The following is a 17,335-nucleotide window of genomic DNA, read 5'->3' as shown; positions in this document are numbered from 1 at the left end:
AACACACAGCACTTGGGAATAGGTTAGCACAGCAAACGCACTTCAAAAACATGTGAACACAGCAAACGTGAGAGGAAAAAAAGGAAGCGCTGGGTTACCAGGTGACATATATTTATGAAGTGAACGCAGACCATTCCCTGTCCAGTTTAAAATAAAAATTGTCCAACATTGCCAATGATAAAAGGTGGTGTCAATTTCATTTTGGCTAGCCAGCTAAACTGAACAGCTAGCATTTTGTCTATATCGATGCTGTTACAATAACCAAACAGTTGGATAAACAAATAATTTGATAAACTACAGGATTGGATGTTGCATGACATTTCCATTTTGTTTGAGTTGCTTCGTGTATCGGAAAATTAGCATGAGATGATCTCACTGCAATATTGCATCCACGTTGCTTGACATACGGGTTTCAAAGAACTGTCAGTCAACGGTCAGTCGTAGCAAAAATAGTATTGAATGTCAGCTCAGGATGTATAAATGGCGTTTGATTACCCCACGTGTAGCTCAGTTGGTAGAGCATGGCATCAGAGTTGTGGGTTCAATTCCCACGGGGGACAGGTGAAAAAAAAGTACAAAAATGTATGCACTCATTACTGTAAGTCGCTCTGTATAAAAGCATCTGATAAATGACTGAAATGTACATTTTAATAAGATGAAAAGCCAGCCATTACTACTTACATTCCTTTGTGTCTCTGGCTAATATGATGAGTCATGATTCCCCAATACACTTGTCACGCTTCATCCCATACTAATCAAAACTTTGATGTGTAGCCTAGCACAGCATTATATAAATGACTATAATATATCGATAAAGAGAGGAGGGAGAGAGGAACAGAGAGAGAAAATGAGCGAGTCAGTGAGATATAGGTAGAGAGAGATCCGACTATGCCAAACCAGACTGTTAAAACCATTCACTCGCACATATTTAATCTGTCTGTCATCGCAGCTCACTGCGTGCACTCGTACACGCACATACGCACACACCCAGGCAGTAGGAAATTATGACCACGAGAGAAAATAAAAAAAGATGGGTCTTCAATCAAGAAAACATGTCTAGTGGCAAAAACAACTACTCCCCTATATCACACCATTCTTTCCTACCATTCTCTCGCTTGCTCTCTCTCAGTTAATCATTTGATGTATGATGCCATGTTGATGTTAATGTTGTTGGTTGCTGCTCTAATCCAGGTCTGGGCCGATTGCATTGCTGTCATGTCAGCTGCCTCACCAATCAATCAAGCTTCTCTGTGTGTGTGTGCGTGTACATGTTTGTCATTATTTGTGTGTCTGTGTTTGGGGACTCCATTAAAGCTTATGAAATACATTTGAGCGTGGTGAACTCTGTGCCTAGGGATACCAACTCTTGGAATGGTGGAATGTGGTGTGTGTAATCCGTTTAACCGGTTTTGGGAAAATAGGATTCCCAGTGCCATACCTTGAACCTGGAGCGCCGTGCCTTGCTGTATACATGATTCAGTAAAATCGTTTAAACGTTTACAAATACTTTCCCTGGGTTTTCTTGTCTTTTTTGTCTGTTAAAAGTATTGATTGATTTGAGGGTTGACTGACTGTGTTGTAGTAGAGATGGGAGTACTTTAGTATGGTATCACACTCAAGTCAAGATTCACACATAGGCAGGTGTGTGCAGATTACATTTCCTGGAGAAGTGTCTAACTTGTCAAGGGCCATGTCAATATTATACGGTATGTGTGTGTGTGTGTGTGTGTGTGTGTGTGTGTGTGTGTGTGTGTGTGTGTGTGTGTGTGTGTGTGTGTGTGTGTGTGTGGATTTGTGTGGTAACAAGCTGTCAGTCAGGACCTATCTCTTATGGCAACCTGGCCTGAGGCTGTGACAAGGGTGATGGAAGCCATTTTGGAAGCAGATACATTGTTCTACCCCTAGCAGTACTGGCAAGGCAGACTAAAACACAACAGAGATGGGAATTGTTGGTTGTGTCAAAAACACAGCTGTTTTGCAGTTATTTTTTCTACTTTAAATTCTCAACATTGGGGTTGCTTATTTGCAGGGACACAATTGCAGGATGTCAAGTCCACAAACTAATAAAACTGAAATGGAGATTGTTGCTTTCAGCATGCCGCAACAGAACAGTGAGTGTTGACACATTTGTTACATTCTGAGATTGTTGTGAGGATTCTAAGAATTGTATAAAACAGCTGATTCAAAATTCCATTAGCAGCAGCAGGTGTTCTGATCTTTCCCACTGTCACTGACACTTCTGCTCATGAATGAAACGAGTGTGTGAATCTGTGTGTGTACGCATCTGTTAGTGTGTGTAAATTATGTGTGTGTCATCTGGGTCACATTAATCTATGAATGTTTTCATTGTTTAAATTTGGTGTTTGTGTATGGATGACTGTCATCACCATACTGTTTCCTGTAAAATGGGACCCATGGTGATTTTTCCTTATCTTAAACTGGCACCTCTTTCAGAGTCAAACAACTACAGGGTGTCACTATTTTTCAACTAAATAAAAATGATGTAGGATTCAAACCATAATCATTCATAATATACATTATCACTGTGGCTATTGAGGGTGAATGACCAGAGTTTGGCTTGGACCAGCAACCCTGCTGTTTGAGGGCAGGCTTACAACAACCTAGTCACATGACACGTTTGAGTGGGCTGCAAACTATTCAGGGAAATAGTTGGTTTATACCGACAAAATGACTGACAGAGTGACAGATATCGACTAGACCTGTCCACTTTGGTGTTGTCCAAATATTGACTACAGCTCTTCTCCTGTCTAAACTAACGGACTGATTGACTACCAGTCCAGCCACAGAGTGTTTCCCTGTGGCGCTATCTTTCAGCTCACAACAGGACGTGTGTGTGTAGGTATACGTGTCACTCTATGTGTCTGTATGTGCATGTGTACACGTCTATGTGTGTGCCCCTATTTGCATGTGGGTTTTTGAGTCGTGCGTGTGTGTGTGTGTGTGTGTGTGTGTGTGTGTGTGTGTGTGTGTGTGTGTGTGTGTGTGTGTGTGTGTGTGTGTGTGTGTGTGTGTTTGTGTGTGTGTGCTCGCAGTGTATAAACGTATAAAGCTACAGTTGGATATGAGTCCAAGGCAGGGGTTAGAGTATTGACTATATGGTATGGCAGGGGGTAAAATACTCTAAGGTACACAGCACAGCTAGCGCTGTGGGCACCTTATACTACAACTGCCAACTTCTTCCGCTTTCCCTTTCTCCCTTCCTTCTATCTCCTCTCTCCCCTCCTACCATCCTCTTGTTCTTTGTCAATCTCACACTGTATGGTTTGAGGGGTTTGAGAGAGACATAGGACTAGAGAAAGAGAGAGAGACAATACTCACTATGACATTCAACACACATGTATACACACTGCATGAGTCATGAATATCGAGGAGGGGAGAAAGAAGAGAGAGTGAAGGACAGTGGGGACACTAGTTCACTGACAAGCCAGGACTTGTATTGAATTCCATTATCCCTCCCAAAAACCCACTGGTAATTACGTAGAAACAGACAGGGGTTTTGTTGGGGGAGAGGGCTCATCAGCTTGTAAACAATGTCAAAATCCAGTGTGAATGCAGTTAGTATTGAATCATATGCTCCTGTCTTCTTCACTTACATACACTGCTATGGTTGCTGTTAGTATAATAAAATCTGACAGAGCTAATGGTGGAATGCCATCCACTAATGCATGTTCTCTCTCTGACTGACTGACGAGGAGAGAGAGAGAGACAGAGAACAAGTGCTAAAAAAGGAGAGAGAGAACAAGACACAAAAATAAAGAGATAGACTAATGATTAGGGAGGGGTGCTTTGTGGCACCTTCTGTATTAATACTTCGTCATAAAAAGCTGATACCTTTGAAATATGGTATTTCAACAGCGTGGCACTGCTGGGAAAGAAATGTGTCCACAACCCCAAATCTCTCCTCTACTCTCCTCCTCCCCTCTCTTCTCTGCAAAGTAAGCGTATATAGATGAGTGTGCATTTACAGGGGAGGAGGAGAGCCGTGCTTATTTTAATTAACGATCCCAGTCCTCCCTCCCAAGATACACTCCCAGATTAAAACTCATTAGCATTGATTCTGGCTGCCTCTACTATTACCCCACAGACCACTAGTGACCTAAGAGAGCAGTAGTGGTCAGTGCCGTTAAAGATGAAGGAGGATGTTTTTTTTTTAAATGAGCATGGCCCTATACAGTTGAAGTCGGAAGTTTACATACACTTAGGTTGGAGTCATTAAAACTTGTTTTTCAACCACTCCACAAACTTCTTGTTAACAAACTATAGTTTTGGCAAGTCGGTTAGGACATCTACTTTGTGCTTGACACAAGTAATTTTTCCAACAATTGTTTACAGACAGATTATTTCACTTATAATTCACGGTATCACAATTCCAGTGGGTCAGAAGTTTACATACACTAAGTTGACTGTGCCTTTAAACAGCTTGGAAAATTCCAGAAAATTATGTCATGGCTTCTGATAGGCTAATTGACATCATTTGAGTCAAATGGAGGTATAACTTTGGATGTATTTCAACGCCTACCTTCAAACTCATTGCCTCTTTGCTTGACAACATTGGAAAATCAATTTATTTTGCTGATAATGCCCAATTTTGCCTGGCATAGCTAGAACAGTTTGCCTTTTCGTCAGGACACTCGACACTGTTCATTACAACGAGATCGCATTGCATATCAAACACTAGGCTAGAAGCTGGCTAATAGTTTGATGCTAGCATACCAGCCAATATGACAACCAAATTAAAAAATATTAGTTGCTGAAAACAGCTGGTCAAACTAGAAATGTGGGGGGATTTGACAGCATAGTGACATTTGCTTCATGACTTCTACAATGTGTTTCTATGGGCTAATAGCAGTAAAGTCAAATTCAACAGTGCATTGTGGGTAGGTCAGAAGATATCCCCAAATACATGTATAAATATGTAAAAATGCTACAACATAAGTATGGTTGTAGTTATAGGTAACCAGATTGTGACTACAACCAAGTTACTAAGTCTTTGACCACACTGTGTTGTTACTTTAGTGAGTAAAAACGCATGCTTCCTATGCCCAGACTAGAGAGCGCTGGACAGGGAAATGTGTCAAACTCATCATGCCAAATTAGGTGACACATTAAATCAAGCCAATTAGCGCCAGTAGGAATTAGAATTCCAACAACACACATAGCTAGAAGTTGACAATGGACCAAAGTCTCTATGACAGTTATTGCTATACTGTAGGGCCGTCTCTACTATGTAGGACACTCCTGTCTTGTTATCATCAAAGAGAGAGAGAGCATGTTTCCTATTTTTTTTTTTAACTACCTTGGGTCAATTCAACTGTCATACAGCCAAATGAATGGCAATTCACATAAATACTTAATCACAATACACGTCAGTAATATAATAAAAATATATTAGATGCTTTTATCAAAATACCCTGACAGTAGTGGCAGTGCGTGAATATATTTTCTTTTGGATTGACCCTAGCGGTAATCAAACCAAAGATCCTAACGTTATAAGTGCCATGCTTACCAACTTAAAAACTTAAAACTTAACAGGACCCCTTCATCATCTACCATACAGAGAACCCCCATCACACCCCAGATCAAACCTGCACCAGAAAGCAATCTATGTAGGTTGGTTTGGGAAAGATGTGCCCCTTGGCCGCAACCTTCTAAATCATCAAGCAACATATTACTGTATTTTGCAAGACTGTTATGCGTATTGTACATTTTGTGCACTGTGTCCAGTGAAGAAGTCTTCACATTTGGAGTGGAAGATCCTAACCCTATTGATTCAGTGGTAGGGAGAGAACAAGAAGGAGGAGAACAACGGGGAGGGGAGGGAGGACAAGGGATGATAAAGAGGAGGGAGTAGAGGGCTTGGAAGGGATGAGGAAGAAAAGGAGGCTAGACACCTGTGGTGCAGCACGGCCATACCTATACTGCCACGCCTCCCTTCAACGCCAAGCCTGGCCAGCACAAGGAACGCTGGCTAGGGGAACAAGCTTCAGCTGAAAAATGTTCCCTTAACGAGGGTGTGGCAGCCCTCTAAATTAGGAGATTCGATTAAACTGGCCTGGTGCACCAAGCTCTGGCCTGTCACGTGACCATGCGAAGTCGGTGAGGGAGGCGCGCCTTGCTCAAATCCAATACTAATCTACGCCGCTCTGTCATATTGTTAACAACTCTTTTCCATAAAATATATGTTTGAATTTTCAAACTAGTTTTCATTGGGAAGACAGATAAAGCGTTTTTTATCATAAGCCATCACTTTTGCATGTGAAAACACAGAATCCTACTCATTACTCCATGTGCTTAAAATACGTCACTTTTCTTTTGAGGTGACTCTGCCGTCGGCCAGAGCGGGGCACCAGGATCACGGCCAGGAGGCAGCCCGGTTCCAAAACGAATGCAATCACTTTTCACCGATGGCAAACTCCGCCCACCCGGGCCAGCTTAATCAAATCCCCTCATTGACTCCCTTCAAGGTGTGAGGCTCTCACTCTGTTAGGGAGAGCACTCTGGAGAGTACACGTGAGCGGTATGGCTTTGACCTTTGTGTTTTGCTGTGTTTAAGCTTTAGCTTAATTCTGTAAAAGTCAGAACCTTGTAAAGCTGAAGAGCCAGGACTGAATTTGCCTTTTTCTAAATAACAGCCTTTCTGTTTGCACTGCGCTCCTGTCTCCTGTGCCTTTACCTTTGAGTCAATGTCCATGCCCGACCCCCAGACAGTGTAATACCCCTCGCACTGTCACAATAACAAATGTAACATTTTGTTTAAAATGTCTTAGCCCCCTCTGAGTGTCTGTGCGTGTGCGTGTGCGTGTGCGTGTGTGTGTGTGTGTGGGTCGGAGGATCATGTCCAGCTCTTAAATTAATTGGATATTCGTCTCTGGCAGAAAAAGCAGACTGCCCACCATCCAGTGTAGTCAGCAACATCCTACTTATGCTCTCACACACAACTAATGTGCTTAAAGAACACTCACTTAACTTGCACACACCCACTCACTCACGCACGCACGCAAACCTGGACACACACACACAAACATAATACATTACTCACACAGACATACACACTACACGCCTCACAAGTTCCCACACACACTAGTCTCTTTCCCCTCAAAGCATCTTTTTCTTCTTTTAAAAGTATGTACACACTTTCCCTAAAACAATGCATAAACACATACTGCACAAAAACACACTATTACCTTGCATATTTGTTTGTCTTTCCACAGGGCATGTGTTATAGGCACAGAGAGTGTGTAATGGGTTAGAAAAACATTACGACAGGAGAGCATGAGTGTTAGTGGGTTTAAGCTCTAATCCACCACGGAGAGGAGAAATAAAGAGGACAAATCAGAGAGGGCCATGGGCGGCATGTGACATTTACAGGTTATCCAGTCATTTGAATACCAGAGGTAGATGGACACAAGGAGATGAGATGAGGAGTGGAACCCCCTTCCCAGACAAATGTGGCACACGGTTGTGAACTCGTTGTTGTCACGGTCTCTGAAACAACCAGGTAAAGAAATCATGGGGAAAGTCATATGCTGGGTGTTATCTGGTCAGATTACAAACAAATAAATACGTATTTCCTGGTTGCTAAATAGATGTTAACACAATTTCCTTCTACAACCAGGGTTCAAGACCATGATGTCCTCTGGGTAGACTGTTGACATGGCATAACGCACACACACCATTGTGTGCTTGTGTGCATGCATGTATGTGTGCAAGCGAGCGTTTGTGTGTGCATGTGGTATCATTCCCCATTGTGTTTGAGAGCGCTAGCTGAAAGATGAGAGGTAATTATAGAAGCGTTGTACGGTAATCTGCTCTTCCGCCTCAGATACGACACTCAAGAGACATCACATCACACAGACACACACACACTCACACACACAGACCGATATACGCGCACACATGTCATACACACAGAGAAATATACATGCATATGTGCAAAAACACTAACAAAGAAACACACAGAGAACAGTATGCTACAACGGGCTGCGAGGGAGTTACAGTATTTCTAGAGGGCTACATTTCTCTTCTATCAAAAGCTGATGGTTAGAGACCACCCACACTACCTTAAAGTTACACAGGTCAGTCTCATAACAAGCACACATCTCATACACACACGAAGACACACACACACACACACACACACACACACACACACACACACACACACACACACACACACACACACACACACACACACACACACACACACACACACACACACACACACACACACACACACACAGAGAGCATGCAAACAGAGTTCCAGAGTTAAGAGAAGGAGTTCTGAGTCACCAGTCCTTCGCACACATATCCCTCTCTCATTTTCACACACACACACACACACTCTCCCAGACTATGTAATGTAGCAGGCAGGTAAAATGATAGACAGATGGACAGCTTTCACATCAGCAACTAGGATATGAACCCTCTAATTATCCACTATCAACTCGATGAACAGCTTTGACTGACAACTCTGAGTTCGCTGTGTGTGTGTGTGTGTGTGTGTGTGGTTAGACCACCGTTAGCTGTGCCTCTGCTTGTACTATCCTCCTCCCACGCTACCTTAAAGGCAAGTCACATGCACTTACAGACAGCAGTACTGTCAAATCCTATCTCGTGTGTTTGTTTCCAGAACAGACCCAGGGATGGAGACCAGTAGCTAATCTGCATCTGTTGTTTCACCACAGGGGAGCTGATCTACACAAAACATGTCTTGACACATACCATTAAAACACACCACATTACTGTCTACCAGCGCTCTCCTCATAGGCTTTAGCATATTAGGCTAGCACAGTCGTGTGGAATACGGACCACCCGGGGCTATTCTTCAGTTCCTAATTTCTAAAAACCCATCTAGGGATGGGTGTTAAAAATGTGTATAGGGCGGACCCTGTGGTGCAACGCATCATGATGCACTATAACGGAAAACTGTCATTTATGCGGTAATTTGGGATATTATGAACAATAAAATACTGTGAAACGTTTCACTGCAGCATACTGTAAATGATGGTGCATTGTGGGAAAATGTTGTGGGTGGGGGGAAAAAAATTGCTGTATTTCAAACTGTACTGTAGTTCAATCCCACAGAAAACAGTAACATACAGTATCTTTGGAACGCCAAAAACCTTTTGACCAGGTGCATGGTATTGTTGTTTCTGTGTCACGCTTGTCGTTGGAAATGGAGGACCAAAACGCAGCAGGTATGTGTATGCTCATCTTGCTCTTTTAATAAATACAAAATGAACACCAAAATAACAAAGAACGAACGATCAACAAAACACGCAATGCAAAAACAGTCTGGTAAGGCACAAGGCTAAACACAGAATAATCACCCACAAATAACAAACACAAACACACCCTCATATATGGGACTCTCAATCAAAGGCAGATAGACAACACCTGCCTTCAACTGAGAGTCCCAACCCCAATTAACCAAACATAGAAACAGACATACTAGACAAAATCATAGAATACCTGAAAACCAAACAGTGCCCAAAAACCCCGGAATACTTAAACCAAATGCCCCTTCAACAAAACACACCACCCCGAACCACATAAAACGAATACCCTCTGCCACGTCCTGACCAAACTACAATACCAATTAACCTTATACTGGTCAGGACGTGACAGTACCCCCCCCTTAAAGGTGCTAACCCCGGAAGCACCTTAACAAAAATAACCCCAAGCAACACCAAAAAGAAAAATTCCCCCTTACTAAAGGGAGGGAAGGGAGGGTGGCTGCCGTCAACGACGGCACTGTGCTACACCCCCCCTCCCCAACCCACCTATCTCTGGAGGTGGCTCCGGCTCAGGCCGTTCCAGGCTGTCGGGGCAGTCTGGCAACTCGGGACAGTCGGGGCAGTCTGGCAACTCGGGACAGTCGGGGCAGTCTGGCAACTCGGGACAGTCTGGGCAGTCTGGCAACTCGGGACAGTCTGGGCAGTCTGGCAACTCGGGACAGTCTGGGCAGTCTGGCCACTGCGGCAGTTCAGGGCAGTCTGGCCACTGCGGCAGTTCAGGGCAGTCTGGCCACTCCGGCAGTTCAGGGCAGTCTGGCCACTCCGGCAGTTCAGGGCAGTCTGGCCACTCCGGCAGTTCAGGGCAGTCTGGCCACTCCGGCAGTTCAGGGCAGTCTGGCCACTCCGGCAGTTCAGCGCAGTCTGGCCACTCCGGCAGTTCAGCGCAGTCTGGCCACTCCGGCAGTTCAGCGCAGTCTGGCCACTCCGGCGACTGTTGACTGGCGGGCAGCTCCGGCGACTGTTGACTGGCGGGCAGCTCCGACGACTGTTGACTGGCGGGCAGCTCTGATCGACGACTGTTGACTGGCGGGCAGCTCTGATGACGACTGTTGACTGGCGGGCAGCTCTGATGACGACTGTTGACTGGCGGGCAGCTCTGATGACGACTGTTGACTGGCGGGCAGCTCTGATGACGACTGTTGACTGGCGGGCAGCTCTGATCGACGACTGTTGACTGGCGGGCAGCTCCTGATGACGACTGTTGACTGGCGTGGCTGGGTTTACGCACTTGAAGGCTAGTGCGGGGAGCGGGAACAGGACGAGTCGGACTGGGTTGACGCACTTCCGGGTCCGCACGAGAGACAGGAGCTGGAAACCCAGGGCTATGGAGGCGCACAGTCGGTCTTGATCTTACCTCCTGCACAACCCGTCTTGGCTGGATGGAAGTAGTAGCCCTGTACGAGCGGGGTGCTGGTACAGGGCAGACTGGGCTGTGCAGGGGCCTGATGGTAGCCGTGCGTAGAGCGGGAGTTGGGTAGCCTGGTCCTCGGAGGCGTACCGGCGACCAGATGCGCTGCGCAGGCATCCTCCTACCAGGCTGGATGCCCGCTCTAGCACGGCACCTGCGAGGGGCTGGAACAACGCGCACCGGACTGTGCGTGCGTATGGGTGAGATAGTGCGCTCCTCAGCGAAACATGGCGCTCTCCACCCCATACGCTCCTCCATATAACCACGGGTAGCTGGCTTCCGGCTCTTCCTATGCCTAGCCAAACTACCCGTGTGCCCCCCCAAAAAAATGTCTTGGGGGTGCCTCTCGTGCTTCACCCTCAGCGCGTACATGGCCTCGTACCTCCGCCTCTCTGCCTTGGCTGCCTCAATTTCCCACTGCGGGCGGCGATAATCCCCAGCTTGGTGCCAAGGTCCGGCCCCGTCCAGTACTTCCTCCCAGGTCCACTTCTCCCGCCAGTCCAACTCGAAGTCCCTCTGCTCCTTCTTCTGCTGCTTGGTCCATAGTTGGTGGGTGATTCTGTCACGCTTGTCGTTGGAAATGGAGGACCAAAACGCAGCAGGTATGTGTATGCTCATCTTGCTCTTTTAATAATAAATACAAAATCAACACCAAAATAACAAAACACAGCAATATTGAATGCGTTTATATGGGCTTAATGGGCTTATTCTGCGACTCCCATTGTTAGGGCCCAGACAAGACCATCTCGTCATTATGTACAGTATCCCTGGTTGCATCAGGGAGTAAGAGTGATGTACCAATTTAACTGGCATGTGGTAGTAGTGCACCATCAATTTAAAATGTATAGGAGACAGATTGTAGTGGCAGCAAGTCTTAAACCTTTAATGGGGCGGCAGGTAGCCTAATGGTTAGATTGTTGGACTAGTAACCGAAAGGTTGCAAGATCAAATCCCCGAGCTGACAAGGTAAAAATCTGTCGTTCTGAACGAGGCAGTTAACCAACTGTTACTAGGCTGTCATTGAAAATAAGAATTTGTTCTTAACTGACTTGCCTAGTTAAATAAAGGTATAAATTAATGGAAGAGCATTTTGCCATGTCTTTTTGGTATTTTTTGCCCTGTATTCGCTGCCCGTTTGGAAATGTAACTGATATAAAACACAAAATATTCACTATTATGATGTAATGTGTAAACACATTACCTAGCAGCCAACCTGTTTGCCCCAATCCCATGTAATTACAGTAAAATACTGTGAAATACAAACCCCATCTCCCCTCAATGAATTTAATTAATCCATCTATTAATTAATCAATTCATTCATTACATTTTCAGTAGCATTATAGTCTTTTTACAGTATTTTACAGAGTCATTATACAGTATTGTACTAAAGTAATTGCACACAAGACAACTTTTTTAGCATGGCTGCGCTGCGTCATAGTTATGAGGCAGAGCCGAGTACCATAGATCAGCACAGCCATGCTAAAAAAGTTGGTTTGCACACCCTCGAGTGTACAATTGCTTTTCTACAACGGGTTAGCAATTAGATAAAAAAAATATGTTATTTTGATAAATGTATTCTTAGCCACGGAGAGGAGAAATAAATTAAATTTACAATATCAAACAAGATAATATAAATCATAAGACAGTTATGTATATTCCTCTGTATATCAAATTATATATACATTCATCGCTCAACAAAAATATAGGCACATCTATGGTTACTGGCCAAGCCGGCTGGCCATTCATTCTATCGGTTGGGTTACCAGAAACGCGACCAAGTCATTAAGTATTTTTGTTCTATAGCTATTGACGCGACCCAGTTGTTTATTCTAAATGTTCCGTTGCCATGCCGGCTGGCAATGCTCTTATCCCTTGCTTGATAGCTAGCCAACTATGGCTAACACACTCAGGTCAAACAGTGAAGCTATAATAACAGCAAAATAGCTGCATTTGCTTTTGTTTAAGCTGTTTCGGATACATCCATAACAATGAGCTAATGATGTGCGATTTTGCCTGGCATAGACAATGTGCTCTCTTGTCAGGACACTGTTCAGAGGAGCTAGCCAACTACACAGCTAACGCAATCACTTCAAACTGAAGCTGGTAATACAACAAACTAGCTGCATTTCATGTCGTTTGACCTGTTTTTCTATTGACATTTCCTTGTATATATCCATAAAAATGATTCATGATTTCAACTGGTTGAAAAAAGATGTACGTTCATTCTATCGGTTGCCAGACACGCGACCCAGTCGTGAAGACTTTTTGTTCTATATCTACGGACGCGACCCAGTCATTAGTTCTAAATGTGTCGTTGCCATACTGGCTATCAACGCTCCTATCCCTTGCTTGCAAACCGTGCAGCAAAGTAACTGCATTTAATTTATTTGTAAATATCCTTAAAAAGTATATGTCCATCTAGTCCTGACACATTAATTCTCAATAGGACATTGGAGATCGAATTTCAATATTGAAACAATGCTGCAAAGGTCGAGAGCTAGACAGCAAAGCTTGTAAAAAAAAAAACATTTTGTTGTTACAAACCACAGGTTAGGCTAGAAGAAAGGGGAAATAATGTCTAGATGTTGTTTTTTTTACAGAGGAGATCAAGTTAATGAATTGGCTGGCTGGGCTGATGGGACACTGGATTACTTAGGGATTTCTCAGATGGAACAGAAAACGAGATGCCCATTTTTGAGTCATAGGCTTACCCATGCTAAACTGGTTTATTAGTATGGCTTAGAATGCGTCTCAACCTATCACAATGCTTGTTTTGACCAACCTGTTGTAGAATGTGTTTCATTACACAGTACTTGCTTTGATACTGTATTTAAATTACAGTAGGTAGGTGTACTGCAATATGAAATACAGTAAATTACTTGCAACTTTGCTGCCTGTAAGATACTGTCAAATTCACGGCAATCTCTTTAGCCATACAAACCACGTTTCCATCCACAGTTTTCATGCAATTAAAGTCATACAGTAGAAAAAAATCCTGACAGCTGTGATGGGAACAGGGAGATTTGGTACAATAAATGCCAATAGATAATTTGTTCGTTCGACATGGTGGGATCTTTTTGTGTCTGTAAAATGAATGATGCGAGAAATGGTGGTGGAAATACCTTTACCTGCAAATATTGATAGAATAACCATCCTATCAAAGTAAACTTGGAATCATGCAATGATATGGTGTGTGGTCCTGCCACTATGACTCAGGAAACCATGCAGTTTATTGGGTTACAGATGGAATAAGTTATGAGGAAATTCACAGGGTGGTGAAAGTGCACGATGATCTTGATGCTCCTTTCAAAGAAATATCGAGGGTCTAATTCTGGTGACATGATTGATGCTTGACTGCTGTTTGACAGATACAAATATTATCCATAATAATATCATCATGTACAATAGACTAGCCTGCCCGCACTGTATCTGCAAGCTGTTGGCTAGAGCGCACATGCCAAGACCAGAATAGGCACATTTGCTATTTAATGTAATAGTTTTTGTGACAAATCTATCAGTAGAGTTGAAAATACGATGGAAACACATTGAACTTTATATTTTTATTTGGTACATGAAAAAGTACATGTTGTGTGCACAACGTCATCGCGCACTGACTTTTATCCGCAACAAGTCTTTTCGGTGGAAACAACACTAGTGGGAAAATACGGATATTTTTTTTATGTAGATCTTATAATATTTGCATATAAATGTGTCACAAATTGGATGGAAACTTAGCTACTGACAGCTTTCTAAAATCCATTAAACAAAGTCAGGATGGGAATTGCTCCCCTGCACTAGTTCACTTATTCACACCTTCACCTTCACATCTGACTTCCCTCCACACGAACAAGGGAAGAAGGGACCTCTAGAAAAACTTGGTCTGTGAGCAAGACAAAGGAAAAGTAGAGAAAATTAGAAGAAAGCATATTATGGCTAGTCCAGGGTCATGTTCAAGAGATGACAGGAAAAATATCCTTCATCTACTTGCGGCTGACAGAAAATGTTTGGAGAGCACAGGCCATTGTCAGGTTACTGCAGGAACAAAAGCATCAACTTCTAAAGAACATCTCTAAATTCTTATTTTAGAGATTACTATTAAACGTTAAACCCTTCTGTTTGTCCAATGGAATGTCTTTCTGGTTCAGTCTTGGCTTAAAATCACAGAGACAGCGCCCAGAGCCTCCCCAATAATCCCTCTAGTGGATTCTGGAGCCTGCCTGTTCATACAGAACTGAGGGACAGACTGATTCTAAATGATCTTTCCCATGTGCAGCCTCACAACCTCACCCCCCAAAACAAGTCAAAGCTTACAGACTAGACAGGCGTTGATCCTCAAATACACACGCACGCACAAACAGACACATGCCCGTCAGAGCGAAGTCCATAGAATTAGATTTACTAATTCTAAGAACAACTCATTCTAATTCTATGTGAGCCCGCACAGACAGACCTCCTGGCTAGGACCCAGGAATGGAATCATAGCTTTATTTGTTATGCATTAAATTGGCTACAAATGGTTGTGTAGCTCCTAATGCAGCAGCAGTAGAGTAGTGATGTTAGATTAGATTGGCCCAGCACAGTCCCTGGGCAGACAAAGAGTAGTGTGTGGTGTGCTGTGTGTGTGTGTGTGTGTGGTGTGTGTGTGTGTGTGTGTGTGTGTGTGTGTGTGTGTGTGTGTGTGTGTGTGTGTGTGTGTGTGTGTGTGTGTGTGTGTGTGTGTGTGTGTGTGTCCGGCAGCCAGTGCATGGCCTGCCTCTTGCCTATTGTAGAGTAACAATATTTTTGGCCACAAAGCATCATTTTAATCCAGCAGCTGGCACTAAACAGACAAATGGTGTTTCATGGTACATCACCGAGCTAATGTAATTAAGGAATGGCAGTGTTTGGAATGCTTGCAAAGCACACACATTACATACACATAGGCATGTGCGCACACACACACACACACACACACACACACACACACACACACACACACACACACACGCACATGCACTTATACAGTCCATTAATTATAGAATAATATTATTGTCTGCAGTTCCTCTTCTAAACTCTGTTTATATTATACGAGGGTTTGATATTGCTGACAGTCTGTACTCACACACACACACACACACAGTTTTTGTTTTTAATTAAAATTGTCTTGACATTTTGCAACACACTTCTAGGTGACATTCTAAAATCCTGATGGACAGGCACACACACACACACAAGCAAAGAAACGTCATGTGTGGCAAAAACCAGTAGCAACATAAACTCAAATAGTTTAGCTTGGCAAAGCTCATTAAATATAGAATCCAAGATAATTCAGTCAACAACTATTTTGCAAAACAGTCCTAAAAATCAGAAAGCAGATGTTGGTTTGTTTGATTAGAAAAGGCACACTTTCACTAACATGACACGTTTTATTTTATATCACCCAAGACTTCAAGGCCAGCACCAATGTCTCCAATCCAGATGCGCTTTGGGCATCTCAACCTGGCAGCCAATGGACTCCCGTAGAAAAGCCTGGTCAGCAAAATTGAGCGCCACGCACAGATTCCATCGCCATGCACTAACAATTCACGCAACAACATGCATGCGAACACAACAAAAGATACAATATGACATATACACAATTATATATCATAATCAATATATACATTGTGTAATGAGATGAGGTTATTAAAGGCTGCTCGCTTTTTTTTAAAGACTACGATATAGCCTTCATTATCTGCTTTAACACTTTATTCACAACAGGTCGCGCACTAAATGACAACTGAGAAGCATCGAAAGTAGACTAGCACAAGCTTAAAACAATTTGGCTACACAACTATTCCAGTTTTTCGAGAGTCATATGGCATCTTTCACTGGTCTAATAAAGCCGGGGCTGGGAAAGCCCATCACTCACCAGTCAGCTGGTCATACGATCCATCCAATTCTCTGGAATCAGAAAAGCTTTGCTCCCGGTTTTTAGTCTTCATATTTCCCGGTGCTTGGAACGGAAACTATGGAGGATAAATCTCAGTTGTGTTTTATGGTGTTTTTTGTTTTATGTCTCCTTTAACCATGTGTAGTTAACGGTTGATAAAATGTTATTAAATGACAAACCCGTTGGTAGGCTGTTAATTCGTTATTTCAGTTTCAGTCCGGACTGCTCTGGTGATGTGCTTTCTCCGCTACCCAAACTGGCTTCAGTCTCTCTCCACCAGTGAGCGACACGCGCTTGTTGCCTGCGAACACACACATTTACACACACACTCACACACTAGGATTATCAGGCTTTTGGTCACCGGACTGATTCGAGCAAGCGCACAAAAGCGATACTCCTCTCCATAGACGCGGGAAATGGGGTGTTGAGGGTGGTGTAGCAAACCCTGAAAATCGGAATAAAAAAATTAAAATCAATCACAAAAGTAGTGCACTGGGCCTTTACTAGTCCTATATTAGCGCGCCTATATAGCCATCTCTAGCATAGGCGAAAAAAAGTTTTTCACAAAAGTGACTCACAACCTGGATTCGGTCTTATGTAGCAACATATGAATTTCTGTTTTTTACATTGGATAAAAGTAGAGACTCAGAGCTACAAAATGGTATATCATACAGTGCATTTGAGGAACAATGGGAAAGT

At 43.4% G+C, this 17,335-nt stretch overlaps 1 protein-coding gene across 1 annotated transcript in view; it reads right to left on the bottom strand.

The window, feature by feature from the left end:
* LOC106576844 (A-type potassium channel modulatory protein KCNIP2) overlaps positions 1-16,942 on the bottom strand; it is a 192,354-nt gene extending 175,412 nt beyond the window's left edge. The window contains exon 1 of the mRNA XM_082964692.1: positions 16,616-16,942. Coding sequence (XP_082820818.1) covers positions 16,616-16,688 — 73 coding nt within the window. The 5' untranslated portion in view covers positions 16,689-16,942. The remainder of the gene's footprint in view (positions 1-16,615) is intronic.
* Positions 16,943-17,335: the final 393 nt, after the last annotated feature.

This window comes from Salmo salar, chromosome 18, assembly GCF_965601325.2.
Source record: "Salmo salar chromosome 18, fSalSal1, whole genome shotgun sequence".
NCBI lineage: Eukaryota > Metazoa > Chordata > Actinopteri > Salmoniformes > Salmonidae > Salmo > Salmo salar.
Note: the sequence above shows the minus strand (reverse complement) of the source record. Positions and strands in the feature narration are given on the sequence as shown.